The sequence below is a fragment of the Bombyx mori genome, chromosome 13, assembly GCF_030269925.1.
Source record: "Bombyx mori chromosome 13, ASM3026992v2".
Taxonomy (NCBI): domain Eukaryota; kingdom Metazoa; phylum Arthropoda; class Insecta; order Lepidoptera; family Bombycidae; genus Bombyx; species Bombyx mori.
The window spans coordinates 14,837,856-14,856,230 of record NC_085119.1 but is presented as its reverse complement, the minus strand read 5'-3'; the positions used below and the strand labels follow the sequence as shown (position 1 = coordinate 14,856,230).

At 39.8% G+C, this 18,375-nt stretch overlaps 1 protein-coding gene across 1 annotated transcript in view; it reads left to right on the top strand.

The window, feature by feature from the left end:
• Window positions 1–18,375, top strand: part of LOC105841898 (nephrin) — a 205,316-nt gene that overhangs the window by 123,767 nt on the left and 63,174 nt on the right. The window contains exon 4 of the mRNA XM_021349120.3: window positions 6,193–6,389. Within this exon, the coding sequence (XP_021204795.2) occupies window positions 6,193–6,389 (197 nt within the window). The remainder of the gene's footprint in view (window positions 1–6,192; window positions 6,390–18,375) is intronic.

Below are 18,375 nucleotides of genomic sequence, written 5' to 3'. Positions count from 1 at the left end.
AGTCACGTTTACAAGGAACTCAGATATATATGTCAGCACGCGTCAGGGATGGCTGAGCGGTAGGTTCCGTCATCGCTTGTATTCGATTGAACTCAGTTTAGTCAATAAAACTTTTCAGTAATAATTATTGAAACTCAACACACACAACTTTCACAATGACAGGGTAAACCGACAGTTTCGTTGCATATACCGACAGACCGACTGACCGACTGACTGACTGACAGAGACTCACTGACTGAGACGGACAGAATTACTGTCTGACACGGAATGCCACGACTCTGTCCACGTACCGCCATTTTATACTGTGGCGTTACGGAGTCTACCCTTCATTTTGTGATATTTATCAAAACAACATTTCATCATTTAAAATAATAATCAAAACCACCGTCTTAATATTACTAAAAGTCGTTATCCACGACAACTAAAAGTCGTTATCCACGACACGGCCATTCTGACACGTCACACGTCCCTGTGTGACGCTCCTGCAAGGAAAACAACCTTCTGCAATATCTAACAGGTTTCGTCTCGGCCACTCCTGATTCATTCACGATTGAGGATTGGGATTCGTTTCATTACAAACCATAACGTTAGCTTTCAACAAGATCTTTAACAGACTATGTTAACCTGTGTGAGTAGATAACTTAATTACCCAACTATTAGTGATACACTATACAACTGAAAAATTTCATTAATGCTCAATAAGCATTAGAAACCCGAGTTATTACAAAACAACTCAATCTGAGCAGTATTTCATCAGTATTATGTATCAACCACAAACTATCGTTACAATTACTTCCATCTAGTGAGAGTAACTCATGCCACCTATATCGAGTGACGATAACCCAATTCAAGTGCCACCTCCATCGAGTAGCTCTTGACTATTTATTGCCTCCATCCGGCAAATAAGTGGGACCTCCATCCGGTACCCAACTTCAACACAAAACACTAATGCCTCCATCCGGCACGCAAGTGTAACTTTCATCCAGTACCCACTTCAACCATAAAACACATCGCAATGCCTCCATCCGGCAATAAAACGAACACATCACCTAAATCGAGCGAGGTGTTCAATTACCAGTCATAAATAACACTGAATACTGTTCTTTACTAATCACACAAAATAGGACAACAAAATCCTTACTTTAATCAGTCAGTTGTATCGTGGTCATTTGATCCTACATCTTCTACATCACTAGTGTCAACAAAATCGTATAGAACGCTCCTGGCCTGGCTGCCGGCGCAGCTAGTAACATTGCCACCCACATTATCATTAAAACAAATGATAAAACCAATACACATCACTTCACAATATAGAGTCAAGGTCATTAGTAGACTAACACAACAATAGTCTCCATTGAGACCCAGGTCTCCGCTGTACCAATCGATGGAGATACTCTCACCTCACTGATCAGTCTCGTCAGTAGCAACTACTTAGAGGCAACCTTATGTAATCATAGGTTCTATTACCAGTTAAAGCAATCTGTCTTCATTTCAACAAAATTCAACATCGAATTTTACTAAATTTCCAATGTTCTGGTCTCGTCAAAGTTAATCTCTTACTTTCAGTATCATTTTAAGTAAAAACCTTTTGGGATATGGTACGCGAACTATAAAGAATTCGAAGGGGCTCGCCTCTGTTATTCTTATGGTAGAACAATTTAAAAAAAAACAAAATGTGTGCAATTCACACGTGGTAGAAGTGAAACCTTCCAAAATTAAAATACAATTATCCTAAACGTCTTAAGTAAATGTAAAATTTTGTCATTAGTAAATAATTGTAAGGTAGCGCCCTCTGTGAATTGATATTTTAATTTCACGTATAATCCTAAATTAAAATTCACTACAAGAGCTTTCATACACACGTTAGTGTTAAAAAATCTCACAGATGGCGCTGTATTAAATAGTATGTTGTATATTTCTGTCTCATTCTTTGCTGGCTTCATCCTACACATTTTTGTATTTGTGTCTCTTACCTGTCGTTTTTTTTTTTCCGTTGCATCCGGTTTGAAATCACAACGATTCTAAAGAAGTTTTCACTTCAAAAGATGTACGGCTTCTAGCACTTCTTGTCAAGAACAATTCCATGAGCTCATCGCGAGCTTGGTCATCAATAACGCAAGTCTGGGCTTCGAATAAGGACACTAGATTTAAGAGTTCTATTTCGCTGAATGCTCAATCTCACTGAACCGATTAAAACAACTATCAGGTAGTACATGACATACAATAGGTAAGCAATAAACCATCGCATAGGATTTGTTCCGTACAGTTTTGAGTCAAAACAACAGAAACCTTTTATGAGAACCATCGTATAAAATTGCTGAATTATGAAGCTACTACTAATAGATTTCTTGACAAGAGAGCATTCGGCACCAGAATCCAAATAAAAATAATACGACTCACCAGATTGTTCTTATTTACCAAAAATACCGATATTACGCAGCTACCGGCACGTCACTCCGCTCGGCCGGTGAATAGTTGACCCAGCGAGCGCCGACAGACTGTGCTTGCGTCCCATATCTCGTATTGGCTGCAGCAATCACGTGTTGATTGCGACATGGTCTTCCTGATTGTACATGTCCTCGTGTGATGGTTAACCTACAATCAAAAACATCCACGAGAACACTTGTTCCGCTCGATCACTCCTGACTACACTTTACGACTTATCGGAAACTTTAAAGTCATCAAAGCTTTAAACTGTTTTAATACCATTTTAACCAAATCAAACAATAGGGTATACAAAGTTCACTATTCAGCAGCCAGAGCACGTACCACAGTCGTTCATCAAACTTCAAATTTACTCTGTACAAATCAGGCATAGCTTACAGGAACTCAGATCAAAGAAAACTTCCGAGTAAAAATATCTAACGCCACGGCTCTCCAGCCGACCAGCAATCGCAATTGCCCTCATGATGCGCATCCACAGCGTGGATCGCCCGTGTGCATCACCCGCTGACTACACACGATGGTCTTTACAGACCCCGACCTCCGCCAGAGCCAAACGCGCACCGCGCACCCACGGACTACTTGAGTTGCCTCAAGAGACACCGATTTCTACCCGGCTACGACTACGTAATAGCTACTGGTACGGTCGAACACAATACGGCCGATAGACTATCCTTACTCGAGTTTTCACCACAATCTAAGCTTGCTCTTCATCATCATCATTTACATCAACCTCGACTGGTATGTGTCATGCTGGCATTTTTCTTAGCCTATCATGTGGGTATTTGTAAGTACGTTTTGAATTTAAAGCTTTCAATGTGTAACGGTCACCATCCAATATTTCAACTACTTTAAACGGCCCTTTAAACTTCGTATCTAATTTCGTTTGATTACGCTCTTCGTTTTAATGTATGGACGAGCTCACACCCCATCTTGTGTTAAGTGGTTACTAGAACCCATAGACATCCACAGCGTAAACGCACCACACACCTTGAGATAGAAGTTCTAAGGTCTCAGTATAGTTATAACCGCTGTCCCACCCTTCAAACCGAAATACACCACTGCTTCACGGCAGAAATAGGCAGGGTGATGGTACTCGTGCGGTCGATGGCACTATACGGAGCACCCGTCTGGTGCCACGTCCTTACCCACGAGAACGTCACCGCGCTGAGACGCCGGCAGCGCGCGATCGCAGTCAGAGTTATTCAAGGATACCTCACAGTCTCCTACGAGGCGGCGCGCCCTAGCGAAAGTGCAGCCGGAGCGCGGGGGCTCCAATCTCGGCAGTCCGTGCTGGAGGCGTGGTCTCGTCGTTTGGCGGACCCGTCGGCCGGCCTCCGTACCGTCGAGGCGATCTGCCCGGTTCTCGCAGACTGGGTGGGCCGCGACCGCGGAAGTCTCACCTCCGGCTACCTGTGCAGACTCACAAGACATTTTACCACCATGCAAACTTCTTACCGCAACAAATCTTACCAGCCACCACGCAAACTACAATTTTACGGGTTCCACCTCTCCTACACGATGTTACTCCCACACTGAGGAAGCCAACCGCGAACACTTGTCAAGCACGCACAAGCACGCACAAGCACTCACTTCACCGGAAAAACCTGCATCCGCCAGCGGAACCCGAACACCGCCGCATCGCCAGACACGAACGCACCGGACGTCTTATCTTACAGGTCACGACGACTTCAGATGTGTAAATTTTTCTTCCCCACGGAAACTTGCTTGCTTTCTTGTTTGCTTGCTTGCTGGAGCCCGAAGTCATCGAACGTGTAGTGTTATTGGTATTGAATCTAGTAGATTCTAAAATTTCAGCGACAATTCACAGTCTCATGTCCTGGTTTACTGCACTAGTGCCATGTAACTCTAGCAGAAGTCAGCCGCTTAAAATAATTCTTGTCGGAACTACCCACTCGTCATGACAGATCCATTATTGCGATCGAAGTTTCACTTGAGATTTGCACTTGCCTTAATTTCTTGCAATAGCTTGTTACGTGTTGTATTTCCGCTAGTAAATGCCATGTGATGAAGTCGACAGTCAAACTGGGCAACATGAGCCAGAACGTAAGATGTGACGATTTCTTCGTGGCTCAGATCTTCCATCGAGGTAACAGAGACGTTATTACACGACTTACGTATGCTGCATTCACGCTCTTGTGGCGTACCACTACTAGTATTCTGATCTGCATCATGTTTTTTTTTTGCTGTACTTCGAACATGTTCAAACACGTCACGCCAGTGAGAGTAGAGTCCTGATCTCACTTCTGATGTCAGCACGCGTCAGGGATGGCTGAGCGGTAGGTTCCGTCATCGCTTGTATTCGATTGAACTCAGTTTAGTCAATAAAACTTTTCAGTAATAATTATTGAAACTCAACACACACAACTTTCACAATGACAGGGTAAACCGACAGTTTCGTTGCATATACCGACAGACCGACTGACCGACTGACTGACTGACAGAGACTCACTGACTGAGACGGACAGAATTACTGTCTGACACGGAATGCCACGACTCTGTCCACGTACCGCCATTTTATACTGTGGCGTTACGGAGTCTACCCTTCATTTTGTGATATTTATCAAAACAACATTTCATCATTTAAAATAATAATCAAAACCACCGTCTTAATATTACTAAAAGTCGTTATCCACGACAACTAAAAGTCGTTATCCACGACATATATATCTATACCAATATTATAAAGAGGAAAGTTTTGTTTCTTTATTTGTATTGAATAGGCTCCGAAACTACTGAACCGATTTGAAGAATTCTTTCACTGTTTGGAAACTACACTATTCCCGAGTGACATAGGCTATATCTTTTTTGAAAAAAATTAGGGATCCCTACTAAAATTCCAATAATGTAATCCAAGGTGTAAAAAAATTACTTAAAATATCTTTACATCGCGTGTCCTGCGAAAACTATTGATGGTAGTATAAAATAATGCACTACGACTTTGTAGAACACATTATTATTTACAAAAAGTGTCGCGACAGCATATGTCTAACTGTTATAGTTATGCCGCAATAAGTGTTCTTTTATTTAAAAAAGTAAAACAACGTCAAATATCGTTGAAATTTTTGTTAAAGACCCGAGCGGAGCCGGGGCCGCTTATTTTATACTAAAGGCAATGTTGAAAAGATAGCGCTAACCTACCGCCTAATGGTCGCTTCAAATAACTGAAGAAAGGCACGTAATACTCATTTTCAATTCTGACGAGATGTGAAGAAGGTCATTTATAGTGGATGCATCGCAGAAACATTGAAGTCTCCATCTAATTTTAATACGATCCCAAAAGACGATAAAAGTCTAAAAGCTTGTGCATCTTTTTTATTTATTTTATTGCCTGTGTATACAGACGAGCATACGGCCCACCTCATGGTGAGTGATTACCGTCGTCCATGCCAGGGGCAGAGCCAAGCCGCTGCCTACCCTTAAACTGGTGGTAAGACCTCTTGTGAGTCCGCGCGGGTAGGTACCACCACCCAGTCTATTTCTGCGGTGAAGCAGTAATGCGTTTCGGTTTGAAGGGTAGGGCAGCCGTTGAAACTATACTGAGACCTTAGAGCTTATATCTCAAGATGGGTGACGCATTTACGTTGTAGATGTCTATGAGCTCCAGTAACCACTTAACACCAGGTGGGCTGTGAGCTTGACCACCCAAATAAGCAATAAAAAAAACTAAGACGGCCATCTTAAATTGAACTATTAAAGTTGTTTTTACTAATGTAATCTTGTTCCCAGCTACGACGGACGAGTGAAAGGGCCAACTGCGCACTGGGCGGACGACGTATTAGCCGGCAGGGCTAGGTGGCTGTCCACAGCACCGTCATCGCTACGTATACGAGACATTATCGCAACAGATCGAGCTCTGTATCGCTGCAGGGTCGACTTCAAGATATCCCCAACGAAAAACCACAAAATCATCTTGGACGTCATAGGTGAGGGCAAACTTTTTGACATTTCTGTCACTTTATCACTTTTTTTTTCGTGCCGGGGACCGAACCTTCTGCGAGGTCCCCGCGCCTAGGGAGCGCGCGGGGTATGTGGGACTTGACGATCTGCAAGGTGTAGAGAGCAGATCGCGGGCCCAAGGAATTTTAGGGCCCTACCGCACTAAACGACTCCCCTGCACTCTTACACCCGACGTCCGATCTCCGTCCGGGGTCAGAACCCAGCGAGAGTAGGGAGGTTACCGCGGTCAACACTGCAACCAGTCCTGTCAACTTTATCACTTGCCTCAAGTATATTAGAGGCTGCGGCTCTCTCAACTTTCATACACCACAAACATAAAATCTTCTTGGCAAAAATAGGTAATGTAATATGACATATGTATGTGGGCTCCTATTATCACTTAGCGCCAGATGGTCCGTGAGCTCGTCTACCCACTTTAGCGCAAAGACGATACCATGAAATTTTAAGGAAATAGTTTGTGCTGTATAAAAGAACATACTTTTTTCCTAAAAAAATATTTAGTACTTTACCATTAAAAGTGTTATGCGAACCACATCGTGTATATTAATGATAGCTTTGATATTTGAACAGATTTATATAATTCACTTACATTTTCTACTTTAAGTTTTGGGAAAACTTCGATTCCGTACCTGGATTTCAAGGCTTAAATCAGTACGCATGGAAAAAATAGGCTTATTAAAACAATAGAATACCATCATGTTTATTCAAATTCTTATTCGATTTGCTGGATACAGTAATTAGTGAGCTTAGTTTTAAAGCTAACATATGACGTTTTTTTTTTTAAAGTGCGGGATACACTTAAACATCATCATTGGTAGAACCACAATCAAACTGCTACAATATTTTTTAAAATGTCGCTTAAAGAACCCTGTAGAAGATGTAACATGTAGATGATGGTTCGACGTGAAATTTCATTCATACATCAGCCCGTTTCTCCCGGGATCTTCGCGGCAGGTCGCGATTCCGATCCGGCAGTAGATGCTTTCGTGAAGTAGCTGCCCTTGAGCTGTTAGGTCTCCTTTGGAGGGGCTCGGGCAGCTGTTAGCAAATACGACTCCTCCTGGTGGAGCCCGTGCTTGTCCGTCTCTCCTGGTGAAACTGGGATGTCTTCCGGGTCACCAGTAATCTCCCCCTCCTATAAAACTTTTCTCTTTTTTCTGAGTTAAATTTTGGAGTAACGCAATTGTCGCACGTCGTATAAAATACTCAATGTCGTACGTGTGTATTAATGTAGTCATTAAAAATGAATAAAGGTTGAACTGATTGAAAATAAACGATTTTCAGTAATTAGCTTTTAGTGTCAAACTTTTTAATCGTCGATTTCAATATTTCCGATCAATTCTGAACGTTTTCAGTCACTAAAGTAAATAAAGTATCAAATATATTTTTTTATTAATTAACACTAGTCTTGTAAGAAGAACTGTAAGATTTTGGATTAACAGAACGGCTAATCTCACGGTCCATCTGCTGTTAACTAGTTATAATAGGAGCCCATAGAGATCAGAATGTAAATAACGCTATCCACAGACAGCCTTTCTCGAGCTTTCTTTGGACTGGTGGTAGGGCCTCTTGTGAGTCCGCGCGGGTAGGTACTACAACCCCGCCTATTCCTGTCCTGAAGCAATAATGCGTTTCGGTTTGAAGGTTGGGGCAGCCGTTGTAACTATACTGAGACCGTAGAACTTATATCTCAAGGTGTGTGGCGCATTTACGTCCTAGATGTCTATGGGCTCCAGTAACCACTTAACACCAGGTTTTTCAAAGCAAGTACACATTATGTTATCACAGCCCGGTTCTGTGAGACAAACAAAAAACATAATGTCAGTCGATTTTATAAAAAAAGCTTCCCTTGTTTTATTTCTCCTACATCACTCTCAACTCAGATAACATTATTACGCCATCTTCTATTTTGAGTTTATGGGATCCGCAATGCTACGTTGACTCAAACCCTTTCCGACATTCCACTTACACGTCAGTTAAATTTGAAAAGCATTACGTAATATGATATCGCAGTTAGAAATTCGAAATGAGAACTCTAGGTTTGAGGCCAAAAATACATTCTACAAAACTAGCCGTCTAGTTACAATGGTCTATGTTTGCTGTAGCATGTCTGACAATAACAAACTTTTCTACGAGTTAATTTCAGGGACATAGTCAATATTGAAACACCTATATTTCTATATATGAAGTAGCTGTACCCGTCCGCTTCGCTGGGCATTTAAAATTAACATTATTATTTCTCACACCCACAAAGATTCTCATCATTAACGCCCCCGCAACTGGTGTAGGGAGTCCAACACTAATATAAATGTTAGCCTATCCATTAAGTACATGTATTTTCTACATGGATACCAAGTTTCAAGTCAATCGGATGCATGGTTCAGTAGTTATAACGGAACATCCGTAAAAACCACTGTAGATTTATATATTAGTATAGATTATACCTTAGGCCGGTCAAACTCGAATGCTCATTCCGACCACTGCCTATTCGCAGACGACACAAAAACTTCGTTTCTGCTATTCGAATGTACAGATTTCTATTGTGTGAGGCTTTGCTATTTATTTTGCATTTGTGTTTTAGTGGTGGTAGGACCTCTTGTGAGTCCGCGCGGGTAGGTACCACCACCCTGCCTATTTCTGCCGTGAAGCAGTAACGCGTTTCGGTTTGAAGGGTGGGGCAGCCGTTGTAGCTATACTGAGACCTTAGAACTTATATCTCAAGGTGGGCAGCGGCAATTATGTTGTAGATGTTTATGGGCTCCGATAACCACTTAACACCAGCTAAGCCGTGAGCTCGCCCATCCATCTAAGCAATAAAATAAAAAAACACGTGTGGCACTCGGGGACTGCCGCGGTAAAGCTATTGCATATCATTTTTTATCAACTTATGCAATTATAATTAGACAATAATAATTCAATATTAAAACAATAATAAAATAAGACCACGCTATATTTATAAGCATTAACAAAAACAAAACATTAACTTTCGCTTTCGCACTCATAAACTAGACCGTGCGAGAGAGAGATGGGCAGACTTTTCATGATGCGCATGCAGTGCGACGTCACGCCGCGCACTTATTCACAAACTCTACACAAGCGCAACGTGTGAATGTACTGAGCGCGAGCCACATGGTAGACGGAGTGGGGGATGTTAGGTTTTATTTTCGTTACGGAATTTCTTGATTCCGTCGCCGTGCTCAAAGCAAACGGTACAAGCTATGCAATAGTTTAAAAAAAAAAATGTGTGCGTGTACTAGTGTACACACGTAAGAAGTGAAACTTCTTTATGGCCTTATTTTTCGAAAAATGATCTACATGCAACTTTCTAGAAATTGGTTAAATAAAGTTAAATTAGATAAAGTTTAAACAAAAGGATTTTATTATCATAGACATGAATACAAAAAAGTTAAATTAGATAAAGTTTAAACAAAAGGATTTTATTATCATAGACATGAATACAAAAAAGATGGCGCGTAACGGAAAAATGTGACGCGTAACCGAAAAATGTGACGGTAAATTTTTTTCCAACGCCGATAAAGAAGTTTCACTTCAAAAAGATGGCGCGTAACGGAAAAATGTGACGCGTAACCGAAAAATGTGACGGTAAATTTTTTTCCAACGCCGATAAAGAAGTTTCACTTCAAAAATTGTCTGAGAAATTTGAAACTATCGTAACTTCCATCCGCCGTAGACTTAACAAATAAATATGTATATTAAAAATGTTTTATAATTTAGCACGGGCCAAGAATACAATATGTGTGAACTGAAAATGTTCCGTAAGTGAAATAAATTTTCGTACATTAACCAACGAGTACAGACCAATGAATTTTCAGATGGAAAATTGCAACCATTATTTATTCTATATATAATTCAATACATGGAGGCGTTCGCTCGCTTGTAGTCTCCCATGATTTACAGTACGGTAAATGTATTTAATATTGAATTGAAAGTTCAAAAATTTTGTAGGCACGGTTTTGGTTGTACTTTTAGCATTGCTGACATTCTTGAGCGACGTTCTTGACTTGACTTACCATTAGGGTGGATCATATGCCGACCTATAAAGACCGAAAACAAATTATCGACCAAAGCAAATAGATTTATTTTTTATTACGTAGTCGGGGTAAGGGATCACGGCCTAACTAATGTTAAATGGTTACCGACTTTAGCATATGCGATCCAAGTCGAAATTGATCGTATTTTACAATAGCTCTGGCATTTTTTGAACCCAAGCCCATAATTACTTCGCGGCAATTCTGCCGATAAAATAAAAGATTGCGTTATCATCTACTTACAATTAATTATAATCTACTTAGAAGATATCATCTACTTAATTCTAAGTGGATGATAGCACAATGTTATGTTTCATCGTAGAAGACGTTCGCGAATAAGTACTGAACACGAAATCTATATATATATAAATGAATTGCTGTTCGTTAATCTCGCTAAAACTCGAGAACGGCTGGACCGATTTGGCTAATTTTGGTCTTGAATTATTTGTGGAAGTCCAGAGAAGGTTTATAAAGTAGATAAATATGAAAATGCTCTGAATTAAATAAAAACAACAATTTTGTTTTTTCTTTCATGTGTTCCCCGTCGGACGGATCCCTTTTGTTTGTTTTAAGTTTATTTTACACAAAAGTTTATGTCTTTTATTCATCGATTGTGGCACTACGAAGTTTTCCGGTTCAGCTAACTAGCTAACTAACTAACTAACTAACTAACTAGTACTAAACTTAGTATAAAAATTTTTTCCTGTCTATGGGATTTTGAGCATATTATAGTGTTGCATCACTAAATACGAGTAAAACGAGCATCTTATCATTAGGTCACAACGACTTCGAATCATACACATGTGACGGTAGCCGTCATAGAACAAAATATATTTGACAGATGCCTGAATCTTGTTCGCAACGTTTTCAAGACAACCTGACAAGTTCCAAACAACAACATTCGGACCGTCGCGTCGGTCTACCGAGCAATATCACTCGTTCGATGGAAAACCTACCCTTTGTCGCTACCCTCCAAACACCCTTATATAATAAATATTAATTCGAAAATTGAAATCAAATTGGCCTGCACCTGAAACCGTAAAACCTCAAGACGTGGGTGCAACTATCATTTATCCGGTATGTCAATTATTAATTGATACCATTTTGAAGAAGAAAAAAACCGGTACAGTACATTATTGGACTTTTAGTATTACTTGACATATTTTTCATGGCGACATGATTTAATGTCAGTCCAAAATAATTAAATGAATCGTTGATACCGCGATGCAGTAAAAAACTGTATCTTAAGATACTTTTCCCATGTCTGTATTGCTTAAAAAATGTAATAAGACATTAAATTTTTAAGTCGGTTAAGGCTCGAGGTCGCTTATCACGCACGAGCGCACGCGGCTACTAGCTATATATATAAGTAGATATAAGTAAGGTTCTTGACTTTAAAATTTGTACGCTTTAGTTAAATTGCGTACAAACTAAAAATGAAATTAATGAAACAGTGTGTGTGCTTTAGGTTGAGAATTAATATTGCTTTAACTGAGGGTAGTGATATATTTTACTGTTTTGGCTTTTGAGGAGAACCCTTTACAGTGATTCTATAATTTTTATATTTTATTTGGGTTTTACTTACGAAATGCAACAAGATAAAATAGACAGAACTAGCTTAAGTTAATACTCAGTGGAGACAGCGAATGATATCTAATAAAAAAAGCTCAGAAGGCTCAATTGGTGTTAAGTTGGTACCAAAGCTCATAGACACACCCTTCAAACTGAAACGCATTACTGCTTCAGAGCAGAAATAAGTAGGGTTATGATACCTACTAGGGCTCACACGATGTTCTAACACCAGATGTTCTAACACCAAATGATTTGTGTTGTTGATTGAACGTTTTTGCGGGTTTGATTTTTTATTACACGATGTTATTTTTTGACCGTGGAACCTCCCGTGAACATATTGTGTTAAGTATGTATTTCATTAGAAAAATTGGAAACTGCTTGCGGGATTTGAACACCGACACCGGCGCATCGTTCGATACGAATGCACCGGGCGTCTCATCCTTTAGGCCACAGTGCCTTCAATAGATACTTATCAATAGGCATTTCTTTTACAATTAGTACATATACTTTTTTGTCTTTTGTTACATATTAAAGTAAAACTATGTCAAATTCAAGCATTATCCATCTTTCTTCTTTTACTCCACCTTATCCCACGAGGTGGGGTTGGCACAGCAAATTTTTCTCTTCAATTCTCTTCTATCAGCCGTCATTGCAACACTCACTCCTCTCTCTCTCTCTCATATCGTCATTCCCACACTCCATTCATGTCCTCGGTCGACCTCTACCCCCTCTATCGTGCACTACCATTTTCATACATCTCCAAGTCACATGCATCATTACCCAATACCTTAAGCATTACCCATAGACGTTATTAAACAACTTTGAATGTAGATTGAAATCAACCAAACCTAACACATAAAACACTGCATGAAGAATACATCAGATACGCAAAATTATCCCAAAATTATATTTAGAACATGAATGAAATTATATGTTTGTTTACCAGAAAATAGATGCCCTTCAAACTAAATGCCAAACTTGATTTTTGGAGAAGCTACGAGCAAGGGCTTGATCAAAATAGAATTAAGTTAATACCGCTTTTGTCATGTTCGGCAAACGGTAACAAATGATGTATCGGTCTGGCTGTTTCACAATCGATCATGGTCGCATGATACGTATGTTATGTTTAACCGTATTTGTTGTTCAATAGTTGTTTTTGTAATAGAATTTACATTATTAAGTCTACTAGAAATCCCGCAGTAGTCGAAATTCGACTATAATTAATTGTAATTGTAAGTTTGTCCACTATTATAATTGTATTTTATACTTTTATAATCACAAATTTCACCAAGACTACACTATAAAAAATATTAACAAAGACAAACAATATTTAATCTATTCTCAATTTGACAACTGACGTCAAGAACAAAAGTTTGACAATAAATAGTATGCATGCGTGTGTGCGTCAAATACATGGTATGTAGTGTGTGTAATGTTTTCTTTATTGATTTAATGTATCTGTTATGCATTATTCTAAAAAAATATTAGCACTGTGCACTTCTTCTCTATATTCTCTATAAGTGTGCAAAATTTCATTCTCCTCTGTTCGCGCAATTTCCGTAAAAAGGGATACAAAGTTTTTGCTTCACGTATTAATATATAGATAATAAATCGTGTTTAGCATTAAGGGTTTTATAGACAAAGTAGTCGACAAACAAATCTGACGTCAAATAATCTATTTCAACATTTACCTTTGCAATTATACGGGTAAAACGAAATACAGTTTAAAGGTATCATTTGTTTTTGTCAATTTTTTTTTTTAATTGTATGGACTAGCTCACAGCCCACCTGGTGTTAAGTGGTTACTGGAGCCCATAGACAACGTAAATGCGTAACCCACCTTGAGATATAAGTTCTAAGGTCTCAAGTATAGTTACAACGGCTGCCCTACCCTTCAAACCGAAACGCATTATTGCTTCACGGCAGAAATAGGCAGGGCGGTGGTACCTACCCGCGCGGACTCACAAGAGGTCCTACCACCAGTAAACATCACAAACATCTCAAAAATGCCTTTTCCAATGTAATTATCTTTGTTTCATAAAAAATTTCACTAAATATTATTCTGTTCTATGAATATAAAAATATTTGACAGAAATACGTAAAACAAATCGCGCCATCTCTACGGCACGTATGTAGGATCGAAACGTTTGACAGCTGTCAAACAGACACGACCGTTATTTGGAGTCGCGTGCAATGTCAAGCGATTTGCATAAACACTACGCCAAGAACCTAGCTGGCTTTGTTCGAATATAAATAGAAATAGCAATGATCAATTTTCTTTTTTACGATACTAACTAGCATTTGTCATTTTATAATACAGATACTTGTGATGAAATTATGAGTTTGAAAATGGATTCACTTATGCAAATCAACCTATTATTTTAACAATGCAGCTAATTTGTAAAATCTATATGAACAAAATAATCACCGAATTTCCAGGCACCATCATTGAAATAAAAATCATCAAAATTGGTTTTACTAGAAAGTTCTGATGATTTTTTTTATTGCTTATATGGGTGGACGAGCTCACACTCTACGTGGTAATAAGTGGTCACTGGAACCCATAGACATTTACAACGCAAATGCGCCACCCACCTTGAGATATAAGTTCTAAGGTCTCAGTATAGTTACAACGGCTGCCCCGCCCTTCAAGCCGAAACGCATTACTGCTTCACGGCAGAAATAGACGGGGTGTTGGTATCTCTACCCATGCGGACTCACATGAGGTCCTACCACCAGTAAAGATAAAATATAGAAATATAATCGAATTAAAAACATACACCTTTTTTTGAAGTTAGTTAAAAAATAAATGAGCAGACGCGCTAACGGCTATTTAGAGACATGAGCTTTTATTCTCCAATGTGGCGCAATGTCGGCCATCGCTACCCTTTTAATTGGAACGCAAAATTGCTACGTGGCAGAAATATTCATTACATTCATACAGTTACGAGTGAAATTGGATATTGTTACATCACATTATTAAGTCAGGATGTTATAAATAAAAATAGGCTGGTAGTAGTAAATTTAAATTAACTTTTTTTTTTTTTTTTTTTTTTTTTTTTATTGCCCTTGTAGGCAGACGAGCATACGGCCCACCTGATGGTGAGTGGTTACCGTCGCCCATGGACTTCAGCAATGCCAGGGGCAGAGCCAAGCCGCTGCCTACCGCTTAATACTCTCCACAAGCCTCGTTTGAAGAAGGACATGTCATAGCGCTCGGGAAACACCGTGGAGGGGAGCTCATTCCATAGCCGGATGGTACGTGGCAAAAAAGACCTCTGGAAACGCACTGTGGATGACCGCAGTGGCTCCAGGTAGTATGGATGAACTCTACTCCGGTGGCGGGCGGTGCGATGGTAAAAACGAGATGCCAGTATCATCTCGAACAATTCCTCAGAGCACTCCCCATGGAACATACGGTACAAAATACAGAGGGAACCGAAGTCCCTCCGCAGACCCAGAGGTTCCAAACGATCCGTGAGACCGGGATTATCGACAATCCGAACGGCCCTCCTCTGTATGGAGTCAAATGGAAGAAGCTGGTATTTGGGAGCCCCGGCCCAGAGATGGGACCAGTACTCCACGCGAGGCCGGACTTGTGCTTTATAAAGCAAAAGCCTTTGTCCAGGCGTGAAGTACCGCTTCGCTCTGTTGAGGACTCCCAGCATTTTGGACGCCAACTTGGCTGGACGAAGACGAATTGTTGTTGAAAACTAACTTACTTTTCTTCATAGTTTGATAGCATATAGCTTCAGCCAACCGAAGTCAATGCCAATTGAAATCTCATAAAATAAATTTTGATTGAAGTTAGAACGATTTATTATTTTCAGCAATACCGGATAATCAATCAGTGTATATATTTAAACAACTTTGATGTATGAAGTCGTCGTGGCCTAAAGGTCCGATGCATTCGTGTTGGTCGATGCACCGGTGTTCGAATCCCAGGCGGGTACCAATTTTTCTAATGAAATACGTACCTACTCAACAAATGTTCACGATTGACTCCCACGGTGAAGGAATAACATCGTGTAATAAAAATCAAAACCGCAAAATTATAATTTGCGTAATTACTGGTGGTAGGACCTCTTGTGAGTCCGCGCGGGTAGGTACCACCACCTTGCCTATTTCTGCCGTGAAGCAGTAATGCGTTTCGGTTTGAAGGGTGGGGCAGCCGTTGTAACTATACTGAGACTTTAGAACTGATATCTCAAGGTGGGTAGCGCATTTGCGTCGTAGATGTCTATGGGCTCCCGTAACCACTTAACACCAGGTGGGCTGTAAGCTAATTCACCCAACTAAGCAATAAAAAAATAAATGTATATATCAGAATACGGTATAAAACAGTTGGGTTTGGATATAATACAGAAATGTTTCAAAAGCAAAATTTATCGGCCCAGTCACCTGTTTGGCATGTCCTCTGCAAAATTTATGTTTGTCGTTCAGGAGCTCGGCCAAATATTGGTGGTTTATTGGCCTGACATCTTGCTGCCCGAGCCAAGTGGATGAACCCGGCCAATTGGTAATGCTTGAACGTTTATTGGAAAAACCACTGATGACGTCACTACCATTAACGTGCTACGTTCTGCTTTATGTCGACATATGAGTCAAGAATGTTCTTTTGTATAAATAGTACCGTGGTTCTAATGCAGAGATTGTTCTAATGCAGAGATGGATCAAATGGAGACTTGATTCCAAGTTTAGGCCGTTAGTAGAAAAATCGTTTTCATAGCTGCGCTAAAAAAACTATTATAAATTACTGTCAATTAGGTATGTCTTAATGTGGTGTTAACAGGAATAACGAAATTAATTCATTATTTGGTAAATGATAAAATCGATAATAAAATATATTCTATTGCGGGGAAGGAAGCGTGCGAAATTTAAATTAAAAAAATGGTTTTCATTACTTTGCTTTGCGTTTTTTTTTTGTCAAGGCCTGTCTGAGTCCAGAGACATGGATTAAAAACGATTGGTTCTTATGATCTGGGATCTATTTTTTTTTTAATATGTAACGGCTGTTATACACAATCGTTCAGCCGAATTTTCTTAACATATTTTAATAGTTCCATTTTTATGCAACCTTAGTTTTATTTGCGTTTAGTTCAATTATGCGGAACGTGAATGGATCGAAGTGAAACTGATGTTGTTGAAATAACTGGTAATGAATTGAACTTATAAGACTTAATTGGATTACTATTTCTAGAACTCAGTTTTTTTTTGCTTACCTAAGCTGATGGTCTAAAGAGACCATATCAACGTAACCTTAACTAGTAGGTGAAATCACGGGGCTCGAACCTGATGATGTTGCTAACACGAACCGTAGCAAGAGCCGTGCTTGGCAGAATCTACCACCGGATCGGAAACGCGACCTACTGAGAAGATCCGGCGAGAAACTCAGTGGGCTGTGTCTGTGGGTTAATTTACTTACCGAGCCATTCGTAGCAAGCGACGGGTTCGAAGAGAACGATGGCCGGTGCTTGGGGTATCTAAGATCAGCGTTAGTGGATCAGGAAGATCCAAAATGACGTGTTTTGGGCGACGTCGACTGTTTTTACCATTTGGTCCGCAGAATCGGCTATGTATTTTCCAGCGGCTACGATGAGAGGATTCTCATGTCGTGTCGCTTTATCGAAGTTATAGAAATCAGTAGTTTTCGATAGAAGCTATGCAATGCTTACCTTTATACCTAGTTTTGTAGTTGATTCTGATGTTAATCTGAATCAAGCCGAAAAGCATTTGAAAGAACTACTGCTCAGACATAGTAAACATAGGTAGTCCATAAAGTTACCGTTCGTTCATTTGTCCATGCCCGCATATTGCGTTTTGGCACTGGGCCATTTTGTATTTTACGAGGTAATAATTCTTTTAGTTTTATTACCCTGTCGATTATGTAATCGTTATTTTCAGTTAATGTTGATGCACGGTTAAATAATTACCGTGGTAAATTCTTGTTGAGGCTCGTTTTGCGTAATAGATTTACGGAATATTTTATGTGTGGGTTTTTTATTGGTTTCCCCTCGCGGAGTTCTGATAATATCTGTTCTTGTTTCGTACTTCGGAAGGCACTTTTGTTTGCTTATCACGAGGATCTTAACGACCTTGTTATATCACGTTGAAATGTTTTTTGTTTGAACTTTACAAGGGATTCGCTAATTTGACGGGTTTTTTGTTGTTTTTTTTTACCAGCTTGAATGGTTTTTTTTTTTTTTTTTTTTTTTTTTTATGATTGAAAGATTACTGGTGGCCCGGAGGCCTTTCCAGTTTCACCAGGACACGTGGGCGAGCAAAGGCTCAGCCAGGAGAGGTGGGATTTGCTAACAGCTACCCGAGCGCC